This window comes from Zosterops lateralis, assembly GCF_965231275.1.
Source record: "Zosterops lateralis genome assembly, chromosome: 1".
NCBI lineage: Eukaryota > Metazoa > Chordata > Aves > Passeriformes > Zosteropidae > Zosterops > Zosterops lateralis.
The window spans coordinates 150,029,163-150,042,205 of record NC_139762.1 but is presented as its reverse complement, the minus strand read 5'-3'; the positions used below and the strand labels follow the sequence as shown (position 1 = coordinate 150,042,205).

The window sequence follows — 13,043 nt, the reverse complement described above, 5'->3', positions numbered from 1 at the left end:
CAGCGCGGTGGAAAAGCTGAGTGCAGCGGAAAGGGGGACACGGGGGGGGTTCCCAAACCTCTGGGGCCCCCATCCGCCCACTGCCGCCACGTCCCTGGCAGCCTTGGAAACCGGAGCGGGGCCAAACAAACAGCGGCATCCTGCTGCCAAAACCAGTCGGCGCCGCCAGCGCGCTGCCAAGCTCTGCCTCACCCGCCCCGAGCTTTCCCACCCCTCTGCCCCCCAGCCCTCGGCTCCCCAGCCCCCTGCCCCAGAGCTCCGCGGCCGTAGGCCCGCAGACACGGACACGAGTTTCGCTTGAGCTGTTGTGTGAAAACACCTGCCTTGGCATTGTGCCACAAGTGACACCGAGAGCAGCTGGTGCAGCCCCTCGTGTGCACTGGGCAGCTCCTTCGTGGGCACCGGGAATCCCCCCGCGGTCACCGGGCACAGCAAGCACCGGGCAGCCTCTTGTTGGCACCTGGCAGCGCCCCGTGGGCACCGGGCAGCCCCCCGTGAGCACCGCGCATTGTCTTCGTGGGCACCGGGCACCTCAAGAGGTGGGCAGCCTCTTGTTGGCACCGAGCAGCCCCTTCGTGTGCATCGGGCAGGCCCCGCGGGCACCGGGAATCCCCCCGCGGGCACCGGGAAGTCCCTTCCTGGGCACAGGAAAACGCACCGCGGGCATCGGGAATCCCCCCGCGGGCACCGGGCACCGCAAGCACCGTACAGCCTCCTGTTGGCACCGGGCAGCTTCCCTTGCCCCCCACGAGGGTTTTCACAAACACCGCTTAAAACCAAACCCACAGCCCCGGAGTGGCGCAACCGAGCCCGGGGACCACCGGGGGGCACAACCCACGAGCCCCGAAAGAGCCACAGCAACGCAGCCCCGAACACCACCGGGAGCAGCCGCTGTTGCCGGTACCCCCCGGGAGTTCCGAGCCTCCCCCAGTCCCGCCGGGAGCAGCCGCTGCTGCCGGAGTCCCCCGGGAACTCCTAGCTCGGGGGGGGGTCGCGGCGCGGCGCGATGATGGCCCCCGGCAGGTGCGACCTTGGGGGTGTCCTTCGCACGGGACCGGCGCCAGGGACAGCGGCCCTCCCGGCCTGGGAGCAGCGGCGGCTCCAAGGTTGCCCTGCCCGCCTTATCTGGCACCGGCACCGGCACCGGCAGCGGCCGCCGCGGCTGTCACCGGCCGCGGGACCGGCCGTGGATTCCCGGGAGCGGGGCCATCCCGGAGCCGCGGCGGCCGCCCCGTGACGGTGCCCAGTGCCGCACACAGATCGACGGAAACCGCAGCCAACGCCCTGGAAAGTGCCGGGAGGGAGGGAGGGCCGGGGCCGCCGGCAGCTCGGAAGCAGGTGGCTGCGGCCGCGCCGGAGGAGCGTGTGAGGGTCTCAGAGGACCTCACCAGACACTGCCAACCTCTCGGCCCTTCCCGGCCCCCTCTGTCACCAGATACCCGGCCCCAAAAATATTTGGCACCTCCGTGCCTTGGGATGGGGATGCTGCGGGAAGGTTTGGGCGGCCAAGTCAAGCTTCTGCCGGGACCTCCACCCGTAAAGGTGTCAGAGTGGAGGGGGTGGGCGCGGGGCGGCGGCGCTGGGGGGGCTACACTCAACAATGCTGAGTCACCCTCGGGTACCACCGCTCCCACCCGCTTGGGTACCACTCCCACCGGGATGCTCCTCCGCGGCAGGTGAAGCCCCCCAGAACCCACGGCAGCACCATCCCTCCCCGTGCCCGTCACTCCACGGTGGGTGAGCCCCCCCTAAATCCCCCAGGACCCCCCACCCGCCCAGGACCCAGCGGAGATGCAGGTGTCGTGTGGCTCCCCCCTTTTCCCGGGGCGGGTGGGCGGAGCGAGGGGCCGAGCCGAGCCCGGCACGGGGGGGCCGAGCGGAGCCCAACTCACCGGTGCCCCCCGGCTCGTCCCGCTGCCGCCGCCAGTACCAGACCAGGGCGAGGGATGCTGCGTGCCCCGCCGCCACCAGCGATGGGAACAAGGACCCGCTGTCCTCCATGAGGGACAAGGGACGGGCTCGGCACCGGCCGGGCTCGGCGGGTCAGGGACGAACCAGCGCCCGCCCCCACAGGGCAGCGCCCGCTCCGCCTTAACCCCTCCCGAACCGCGGCCTGGAGACGCCTCCTGCCCGCCGCACCGGCAGGGCCCCCCGTGTCCCCTCCAACCTGCGTTCCGCCCCCCCCCCCCCATGCCCCCCCCCCCGAGTGTCCCCTTCATCCCGGCTTTTTATATCCCGGGACAACGCGCCCCGGCGACGCCAGCCCCCCCTTCCCCGTCCTTTCCGCAGCCCCACAGGTCTCACCCACCCGGTACGACCTTCATGGGCAGGCAGGGTGCGGACAGGTGCGGAGCGCGGAGCGAGGGCGCAGCGCGGCTCCGCCGGTGGCGGCGGGGGCCGGGGGAGGGGTGGTGGGCAGGGAGCGGGCGTCGATATAAATAACCGGGGCCCGTCACCGAGCCCGAGTTAGAACATGACACGGGTGGGGGCGGGACAGGGCCACCGCGGCGGCGTGACAGGACCCCCGAACCCCCCGGCAGCGGGGCGGGTCACCAGGCTGTCACCTCGGGGGTCGCTGTGACATCAGGACTAAGAGCCTCGGCACGGCCCCGCCGCCCAAGGAGGCCGAACCCGGGCAGGGGGGGAAAACGGGGCCGCTGGGGGGTGCTGGGGTCCCCTCCGCCTCGCGGGGACCCCGCAACCTCCCGCAGCCGGCGCCACCCCGTCCCCGCCAGCCGAGATTCCAGGCCGGGTTTTCCGGCAGTGGTTCCTGGGGCGGAGGGAAAGCCCGGAACCGGATCCCCTGGCACGGCGGGACTGGACGGGACGGCCGGGGCTCTTCCATCGCGCCCCACGCGAGGGTCGGGCAGCGACCGCGGCCCCGGAGCCCAGGGTGAGGTGCGACCCCCGTGCCAGAGCTCGGAGGAACCCCTCGGGTCCCCACGGGACGTGAGTGCTGCCCGCGCAGGACCCGCACCCGCGGGGCAGGAGCGCAGCGGGCCCGCCCCCCCCCCCCCGCCGGCCGGTGACTCACGGCGCTGGCAGGGCCCGGGCTCGGCGCCTCCAGGCTGGAAACTTGGACCGGAGGCGGCTGCCCACGGCCACGGGGCTGACTCACGGCCCGGGGGGATCGGGGAGGGGGGGCCCCTCACCGCCGCCTCGGAGCGGCACCGCAGCTGCCCCGCCCGGGGGGGCGGGGTGGGACATCGGCCGCCCCGCACCCCCGCCGGGTCCAGCTGCCGCCGATCGTGTGTCGGGATATCGCGTGTCGCCAGAAGGGCGGGGTTGGGGACCCCCCCCCGCCGCAGTCGCAGCCCCCTCCCCACCCAGCACTGCCCGCCCCAGCTGCTGCCGTCTGTCCGACCCACCCCGGGCCCAGCGGGGTGCAAAATCCCCACGGAATGCCCTCCACCACCCCCGCCAGGGCCCCCCTGAAGCACGGCTGCCCACGGCATGGGCACTCTACTGCACGGGCACCCCATGGCAAAGCTTCCCTATTGCACAGCCGCCGCCCCACCGTGGGGGAGCCTGGCAGCGCCCCCGGGCCTCTAGGGGACCTCGGGAAGAAATCTCCCTGCACCCCCAGCCCCCGTGATCTCTCTGGAACCACTCCAGCCCCCGTGGGGTCAGAGGAGCCCCCCCAGTGCCCTCCTACCTCCCCACAGCGCAGAGGCCTGCAGGGACCCCCCGCCCCATCCTTGGCTAGGAATCAGGGGAAGGTTTAGGGAAGCTTCAGGACTTATCCCAGACCTCCCCTGGGAGCAGAGGGGCTCGGGTGCCTCCCACGCACAGCAGCTCCAGGAACACCCCAGGGCGCTGATTGGTACCTGTGGCCGGGCTGGGTTGGGGGGGCGGCTGGGACACCCCCTGCCCTGCGGTGACAGCGACGGCTTCCATGTGCCCCTCGTCCTTCCTGCGGTAGAGGCGGTCACCGTCGGCGGGACGTGCCCGGGGGGCGGCAGGGGCTCGGCGGATCTCGGGGCGGGGGGCGGTGGGGCGCACAACGCGCTGCAGGGATCGCGGGACCACGTCCGGCGGCAGCCGCAGGTACTGGCGCAGGTGAGCCACGCCGGCGTCCGTCAGGTACCAGTAGAGGTGTCGCCAGGCCGCCGTCTGGCGCACGAGGCCGCGGGAGCGCAGCGAGGCCATGGCCCGCCGGACCTCCACATTGGCCACGCCGGGCAGCTGCGGGTGGGTGCGCCGGGGGCACCCGTCCCGCTCCCCGACCAGGACACCCTCGCGGAACAGCAGCTCCAGGATGGAGCGGAGCCGCTCCAGCGGCATCAGCATCCCCGCCACCATGGCGCGTGTGGCACGGGGCACAGGGCTCGGTTACGTCTCACCCTGCACGGCTCAACAGAGTCCAGAACCGGTCCGTGTGGTACAGCCCGGGCTGGTCCAGTACAGCCCAGTACGGCCCGGCACAGACCAGCTCAGTACAATCCGGTACAGCCCAGTACGGTCCAACACGGCTCGGTGCGGTCCAGCCCAGCCCAGTACAGTCCAGTTCGGCTCGGTCCTGCCCGGCGCAGCCCACTGCGGTCCAGTACAGCCCCGTATGGCCCGGCACGTCCCGGCGCGATCCGACACGGCGCGGCGCTGGCTGCCGGCACGGCGGGAGCGGCTGGAGCTCCACCCCCGGCCGGGGGGGGTCAGGGGGGCCCCAGGCCCAGCCCTGACTCACCAGCGGCCCCTCCCCGGCCCCGGCTCCCGCCCGGGGGGGGCACGGCCGGACCCGCCTCCCCCTTCCTCCCCCGCCCCGACCCACCCGGCCGGTTCCTGCGTGGGAACCCCCGCGGGTCCCGCCCCGCCCCGGGACCGGCCCCGGGGGGTGCTCGGAGGGACCCTGAGCCGGGGGGTGTCCCTGACCCGCGGGGGTCCTTGGAGGGGGGATCCTGTGGGGACCCGCGGGGATCCTGAAGCCCGGGGCGACGGGGACACTGAGCTGCGGGGGTCTCTGAGCTTGGGTGGGACCCTGAGCCTGGGGAGAGGACCCTGAGCCGCCGCTGTCCCTGAGCTCGGGAGAGGACGGTGAGAGGGGGTTCCTGAGAGGTGGGAGGCCCCGAGCCGGGCACGGCACCGCCCGAGCATCCCGCAGTGCCCGGCTGCAGGCTGAACCGCAGGCAGGGCTCGGGCAGGGTTCGGCAGGTGCCTGGGCATGGACAGAGGCACGGGCAGGGCTCGGCAGCCACATCCTGCCACGTCAATATTTGCTCTGCTCCTGCCCCTGTTTACCCCGGCATCCCCGAAGGGACCCCCCGGCAGTGACACGGCCGCGCGGTGGCGGTGGCACAGCTGTGCCCCACTACGCCCTGCTGGTGGCAGCTGGGGATGAGGCAGCTGCCACTCCCCCGAGCCCCCCGGCACCGAGAACCGCACAACGAACCTCCACCGGCACCGCGGGGACCCCAGCACGGCCCCGGCACGGTAGCGGGACCCCCAGATCCACCGTGGGGAGCCCCAGTACCGGGGACCCCCCTATCCGTGTGAGGGGGGTGTGGGGATGGCACTCCCTAAACTGTGTGGGACGAACTGGGGTGACAGGGTGGTGTCCCCACGCCCGGGGGGATACCAGGCTCACAGAACCCTCCAAGGCTCCCTCACCACTCCCGGCCAAGCGCAGGGAGGCTGCAGCAGGAACCCCCCGGCAACCTCCGGGGAGAGACACCGCCCCCCCCCCACCCCCGGCACCCCTCGTCCCTGCCGAGGGCACTACTGGGACTGACAGTGGGGTTCACTGGGATTTACTGGTGACCCAGGAATGGGGGGGCTGCTGCCCGCCCCAGAGCTGCCCGGCCCCGGGAATCCCAAACCCTCGGGGGATGATGTGAGTGCGCTGGCGTCTCCGGGGGGGGGAGGGCCACCGGGACTTGCACAACTTCCCCATCCCGGAGGGCAGAGGGGGGTGGCGGAGTGGGGCTGCCGTTGCTCTCCATCACAGCTGGTGCGGGGGCACTGGGAGCACTGAGGTGCCCAGGCCCCCTCAAAGGGGATCCGTTGGCTGTCTGAGCCCCACATGTTCCACCCACAGCGCCCCACAGAACTCTAGAACCCCGGCGGGGTGCGATAGACGGCAGCAGCGAGGGGGGAGCGGCTGGGGGTACAGAGAGGGGGAGTGATGGGGGGCAAGGATGGGGCCCGAGGGGGGCAGCGATGAGAAATGGTGGGGAGCAGCAACGAGGGCACGATCGTGTCTGCGATAGAGGAGCATCCAGAGGGAAGCTATGGGGGCAGCGGGAATGTGTCTCCCCCCACCCCGCCCCAGCCGCGGCCCCGCACCCCCAGCCCGCAGCGGGGTCACGGCCGCGCCGCCGGCGGCTCCCTGCGGGAATTGCCGCGTCAGCGCCCGCCGTCCGCCGTGATCCAACGCGATGTGACAGCGGGGCCATCGCCCGCCGGGCTGAGCAGGGCGCCGGGACCCCCCCCCGCACCCACCGGGGAACCGCCTTCCCGCATCGGCCCCGCGGCTCCGCTCACCGCGCAGCATCTCGGGGCGGGCCGGGAGAATCGGCTGCCAGCACGGGGGGCTAGGGAACCCCCCAAACCCGGTCCTGCGCTCCTCAACCCTCGGGCAGCCCGGCGAGGGGGCAGCCCCCCAAAAATGTGAGGCGGGCAGCGCTGGTGGCAGCGGCTTCTGGCCACGGGCCCGGTGCTGCCGTCTTGGTGCCGGTGCCAGCGCCGGTGCCGGTGCCAGTGCTGGGGTTTGGCGGGGCCGCGGGGCTCCCCGTGCCCAGCGGAACAAAGCCGCGGCTGTTTGCGGAGGGCACGGCGGCCAGGGGCCGGCTCATAATGAGGACGGTGCCGGCGGGGCTCCCGGCGCCGGCGGGGGTCCCGATCACAGCGGGAGTCCCGGCGCCGGGACGTTTCTCACCGTAAATCAGACTCTCCGCAGCTCGGGCTCTGCCGGAGGGGACACGACCCGGGATCCACTCGCTGCGGCCTGCGGCATCGCCGCAGCTGCTGGGCGCCCTGACCCTGCCGGGGTTCATCCCGAACCTTGCCGGGATCATCCCCAGGTCCAGCCCATCCCCACCCACCCGAGGTCCATCCCGACCCCCGCCGGTGTCCCTCCCACCCCGACCCTCGCTGACTTCACCCTGAGCCTCCCGGGCTCCATCACGACTTTCCCGGCGTCCAACCCTTCTCTCGCCGGGCACACGCGGACCCTCGTCGGCTCCGCTCCAGCCCGACCCCGGCCCGGCGGCTCGCTGCGGTGCCGGGCCCCGCGGTGGCTCTGTGCCCGCTGCGGTGACACAGGGGCCGGTGGCCGCCAGCAGCCCCGTGACCGGCATCCGCCGGCGCCCGTTACTCACGGCCCAGCGCGCCGGCTCTGCAGCGCGGCTCGGTGTAACACAGGCCTCGGGACACCGGGGGACTCTGCGCGATGCCGCTGATGCCGGGGCGTCCCCGCTGACCCCCGCCCTCCTGCCTGCGCTGCGACACTGGCACTGGAGGGATGCGGCGCGGCTGGAGCTCCCCGGGATGCGCCCCCACCCCCGCGGGACGCGGAACCCTCCCCGGGACGCGGACTAGCCGCCGGTGCCCGCGGGCCCGGCCCCGGGACCCCCACCCCCAGTGCCCCCTCCCCCGGTACCTTTGAGCGAAGCGATCTCGTGGTGGATGCCCCGCGCCCCCTCCATGGCCGCCCGCGCTCCTGCACGCTGCCGGCCGGTCCCGCAGCCCCGGGGCGGGTCCGTCCCGCCCCCACCGGTCTCGGCCCCGCCCCAGCGCCGCAGCCCCCCGCCCCTGCGGCACCGACACTGCCCCCCCGGCAGCGGCTAGGACCAGGACCGGGACCGGCCCCGCAGCGCCCTCCGGCACGACACAGAGTCCTCAGCACAGCCCGCCCCCCGGGACAGCAGAGACCCCCCCAATAACAACACAGACTCCCCAGCAGAGCAGAGACTCCCCCCCCTCAACAAAACAGCCCCTCCCAGTACAGCTCGCCTCCCAGGATAGCAGAGACCCCCCAACACAGACCCCCCCAGCACAGACCCCGCCCCCCACGAGTACAGTACAGCCACCCCAGCACAGCCCGGCCCTGCCCGGCCCCCAGGACAGCAGAGACCCCCCCATCAACAATGACACAGCCCCCCTGCCCCCCACGAGTACAGCACAGACCCTCCAGCAGTGTCCTCCCACTATCCTGAGGCCCCCTGCAGCACAGAGCCCACCCCCCCGGCACACGCAGTGCCCCTCATTCACACCCAGCACCCCCCCCACTCCAGTCCAGCCCCCCCCCCCAAAGCTGACTCAGCCCAAGCCCCCCACAGTGGGGTCTCAGTCCATCTCTGCCGGTGCTGCTGGGGGGGCTCTGTCCCTGAGGAGGGCAAGAGAGTCCCCCCAGATGCCCCTGCTGGCACTGGGGGGGCTGGCAGGAACCCTTGGCACAGCACCAGCCGGTGGTGCCAGGCCTCACTCTCAGCCCTGTGTGGCTACAGCTGCCCCAAACCTGGCCAGGAACAGGCAGGGCACTATGGCCACCGTGGCCACTAGCTGGTCCTGGGGACACCCAGCAGAGCCACCACACTGCAGCCACCAGCCAGCCCTGGGGACATCAGGAAGGACTGTGGCATGGCCACTGCACTGTCACTGCTGGCCAGCCCTGGGGACACCAGGAGGGACCCAGCACTGTGGCCACCTGCCAGCCCTGGGGACAACAGGAGGGACTCAGCACAGCCACCAGCCACTGGTCACCACAACACAGCCACCCCCAGAGCCCTGAGGACACTGAGAAGGACCCTGACACTGCCACCACACCTTTACCAGTGCGGTCACCATCCAGGCTCTGAGGGGACATTGGGAAACAGCCACAACACTGTGGCCACTGGCCAGCCCTAGGGGCATCAGGAAGCCACTACACTCCAGCCACCATAGCCACTGGCCACCACACTCAGGACACTGACCAACTTCCAAACCCCAGGGATATCAGGAGGGACTCCAGCACCGACACCTGCCAGCCCCCAAGCCCTGGGATACCGAGGGGAACTGTGGCATAGTCACCATAATGCAGCCACTGGGCCACTGTCCACTCCCGGGGACACTGGGAATGACTGTGGCCTGGCCACTCTGACCACTGTGACCCCCAGCCATCTCCAGGGACACTGGGAAGAACCCTGGCATGGCCACTGTGACCCCTGTGGCCCCTAGCCATCTCCACGGACCCTGGGAGGGACATTGGCACTGTCTCCACTCCACAGCCCTGGTGATGGGCCAGGGCGTCCCCAGCTGTCCCCCACAGGTGACTGTGGATGGACACCATGCTAAGCCTGGGGCCCAGCTGCCACAGTGACAGTGGTGATGGTGGCAGCGAGGACAGTGTCCCCCAGCCTGGCTTCACTGCCCACCAGGCACACTAATGGCTCTAATGGGGAAGGCCTGAGGTGCCTATCTCACCTGGGGACCCCATCACCCTTGGCACCCCAGCACCCAGGGCCACCACCAGCTCCTCCAGCCATGTATGGCAGAGTCCCTGGCAAGGGTGTTGTGTCCCCTGGGCTCTGAGCCTCAGGGCTGGCACGTGCCAGCCACACTGGCAGGGCCCTCCAGCTCCCATGGGCTCCGTGCCCACCGCCACTGTGTCACCCTTCCCGCCTGCCCTGGCTGGTGACGCTTCCTGGCTGTGCTGGCTCAATGCTGACATCACCACCCCTGCAGACAAACTGTCCTCTGGCCACTCAGCCACCTGTGGGACCACCAAACCTGCCAGCATCTGGCATGCAGTGACAGGAACTGCCACACCCACCGGCACCTGGCGACACTGCAGTGGAACCAAACCCTTGGCACTCAGTGAGAAATGACTGTGGTGACACCAAACCCAGCCTGTGCTCAAGCCCCCTGGCACTCGGTGAGGAGTGACTGTGGTGACACTGAGCCCAACATGTGCCCAAACCCGTTGGCACTCAGTGAGGAGTGACTGTTGTGATACTGAGCCCAGCCTGTGCCCAACAGCACCAAACCCCCCAGCACTCAGTGAGGAGTGACTGTGGTGACACTGAGCCCAGTCCAACAGCACCAAACCCCTGGCACCAAGCAAGGTGGGATCATGTGGTGATACCAAACTTGCCTGCACCTGACAAGGTGACACAGTGACACCAAACACCTGCCCCAGGACCTGCAGCACTTAACCTGCCAGCACACGGTGAGGTGGGACCCCAATGTGACACCGAACCTGCCAGCATCCAGAGGTGGGATACCATGGTGACCCTGAACTCCTGCCAGCACTTGGCAATGTGGGACAGAATGGTGACAATGAACCCCTGCCAGCACCCAGGAGGGTTGGACAGCAGGGTGACACTGAACTCCTGCCAGCACCCGGCGAGGTGGGACAGCATGGTGACACTGAACCCCTGCCACTTGCCCAGCACCACCGAGTCACACCAATCCATCCCACGATGGCCTGGCACCGCTGAGGGACAACAGCTGCCCAGCCATGTGCCATCCCTGCCGGTGGCACCTGGACCGTGATGAGACCTGCCAGGCTCGGCCGTGTCCTGACAGCACCAAGTGCACCAAAGTCCCTCAGCCAGGGGACACTGGGACTGCGCTGGTGGCACCAAGGAGGGGCTGCAGGCCGTCCCCACCACCCCGACACTGGGGTCCCACTCTGGTGGGAGCAGCGGGAACCCCCCAGGACCCCGCAGTGGGGACAGCTGGGACCCCCGCCGTGGGGCCGGGGGGGCTCCCCCCGCAGGCAGCGCCCGCTCCCATGTAAGGGCATGGCCGCGGCCGCTGCCGGCCCCACGCCGCGACACCGGGGCGCCCTCGGCACCGGGGGCACTGCGGGCAGCACCGGGGTCAGACCCTCCTCCCGGCGCGGGGCTCGTACCCCGAGATGTCACCGATGCCACCAATGCCACCAGTGCCACCAATGCCACCGCCGAGCATCGCAGCTCCACTGCCCCCAGCCGCCGCCCCCTCATCGCCTGTGTCCCCCCGCCACCCGGCAGCCCCTCTGTCCCGTCCAGGACATTCGGAGGGACCCCCCCGCTCTACCCCCGATCCCGCCAGTCGTTCCGGGGGCCGCGGGCACAGCCCCCCCACCCATCCGCGGGCACCGAGCCTGGGAAGACAGCCGCCCGAGGGGGGGTCCCCGTGGGGTCCGCGGTGCGGGGCTGTGTCTCCTGACCTCCCCCTCCAGCCCCCCCCCGGCCGTGCTGGTGCCGGCGGTGCCCGTCCTGCCCAATTATGGGAATGAGCGGCCGCGCTCCCCCCGCGGCCCCCCCGCGGCCGGCGCCCCACTGCGCCCCCCGGCCGGCCCGCGGTGTCCAGGAGGGGGGGGTCCCGTACCCTTGTAGCGCTCCCGCACGTCCTCGTAGGCCTGGATGAAATCCTGCTCTTCGGGCGCTGGAGGGGGGCCGGCGGCGGCCATAGCGGAGGGGGGAGGTTTTTGGGGGGCGAGGGTGGGGGGCCGGGGCCGGAGTTCGGCGTGTCCGGCGTGTCCGGCGGCTCGGCGGCCCCGCACCCCGCGGCTGGGCAGGGGCACGGGACAGGGGACGGGACAGGAGGACGGGACATGCCCCCGCCCAGCCCTTTAAAGGAACCGCCGGACACCGCCCCGAGGCGCGGAAACGGCGCCCACGGGTACGGACACGCCTCGGGGCAGGGCACCCACGGACACGGCACCCTGTGGGGCACGGACACCCCACGGCGCACGGGGAAACTGAAATCCCCTACACCCCCAAATCGGGCATTGCCCGAACCCCGATCCTGCTGGCCCCTCTGTGCCCCTCTGTGCGGCACTCACGGGTGCTCAGAGGAGGGTGAGGGGTGGGTGACAAGGGTCGCAGGTGATGGGGGAACAGTGCGGGACAGGGAGCGCAGATGAGAGGGGACAGTGTGGGGCTGGGGTCGCAGGTGATAGGGAACAGTGTGGGGCTGGGGGCGCAGGTGATAGGGGACAATGTAGGACAGAGGGCGCCGGTGATGGGGGGACAATGTGGGGTCGGGGTCGCAGGTGATGATAGGGGACCGGGTGGGACTGGGGGCGCAGGTGGTTCGGGATGGGGTGGGGGATGCCGGGTGCACCCCACAGCCGGCGCAGGGACCCGCCCGATTCGCAGGCTGATACCCCCACCCTCGCTCCAAGGGCAGACCGGGTGCCCCCTCCCCTGGCGAATGCTCAACCTCTCAGAGAGACACCCCCCCCTCCCCCCCGCGTCCCCTCCGGCTGGTGGGGACGGGGACATCACGCCCCCCGGGATTCCCCCAGCAGCCCCACGAGCACCGAGGGATTTTAAAAGCTCACAGTCCCACCACTGAGGCACTGAGGGGGCCCCACCGCGGCCCCCAAAACGCCCCCTCCCCCCCGGAGCTCAATCCCAGCCGTGGACGAGCTGCGGGGGGGACACCGGCTCCACGGTATGGGACATCGTCATCCCTAAAAATAGACGCTTATGCCCCGAAACTCGAGCGGGGACAGCGACGCGGGGGGGGGGGGGGGGGGTGGAGCGGGGAGGGAGGGAGGGAGGCGGAGAAGGGCAGGGAGGTGTAACGGAAATAGCCAGGGGGGCGGGTTCTATGCCGGGCGGGGGGGCGGTGAGTGCCCCATGGGGGTGACACGCTGAGCACTTTTACTGGAAACCGTATGGGCACGGCGCGGCACGGCTCGGCACGGCACGGCACGGCTCCCAGCGCGGTGTCACCCCTCGGTCCTCCGTGGGACTCCCCACGGCATCGCCCCACGGGCCTCCGGACACCGCCGGCCCTCCATCCCCCCGCCCACGCCCAGTCCCCTGGACCCCCGTCACAGACCCCCGGGCACATCCCAGCCCACGGTCACGCCCAGCCCCTCCAGCCCCTCACAGCCGAGCCCGCCAGTCACGTCCCGGCTCCCCGGTCACATCCCGACCCCCCGGACACGTCCCTGTCCCCCGGACCGTACCTGCGATGCGGATGACGGCTCTCTCGGCGGGATCCAGCACCGTCCCGTTGCCCGCGGCCGCCTTGGCGCGCTGGGAGCGCTGGTGTTTGCCCAGGTTCCAGGGCAGCGTGTCCCCGGCGCCCGGCGAGCCGCTGCTGCCACTCGAGCTCTCCTCTGCCAT

The 13,043-nt window shown here is 71.4% G+C and overlaps 1 protein-coding gene across 6 annotated transcripts in view; it reads right to left on the bottom strand.

Moving 5' to 3' along the window:
- Positions 1-13,043, bottom strand: part of PLEC (plectin) — a gene marked incomplete at its 5' end in the record, with an annotated part of 50,830 nt that extends 37,787 nt beyond the window's left edge. For 3 of the 6 annotated variants that reach the window (XR_014591078.1, XR_014591079.1, XM_083871088.1), the window contains one exon: positions 12,884-13,043. Coding sequence is in view for 4 of the 6 variants with exons in the window: in XM_083871088.1 (XP_083727214.1) it covers positions 12,884-13,043 (160 nt within the window). Of the gene's footprint in view, positions 1-2,308; positions 2,340-11,289; positions 11,381-12,883 lie in introns of those variants that run through there. The other 3 variants (XM_083871090.1, XM_083871092.1, XM_083871093.1) reach the window with 2 other exon arrangements.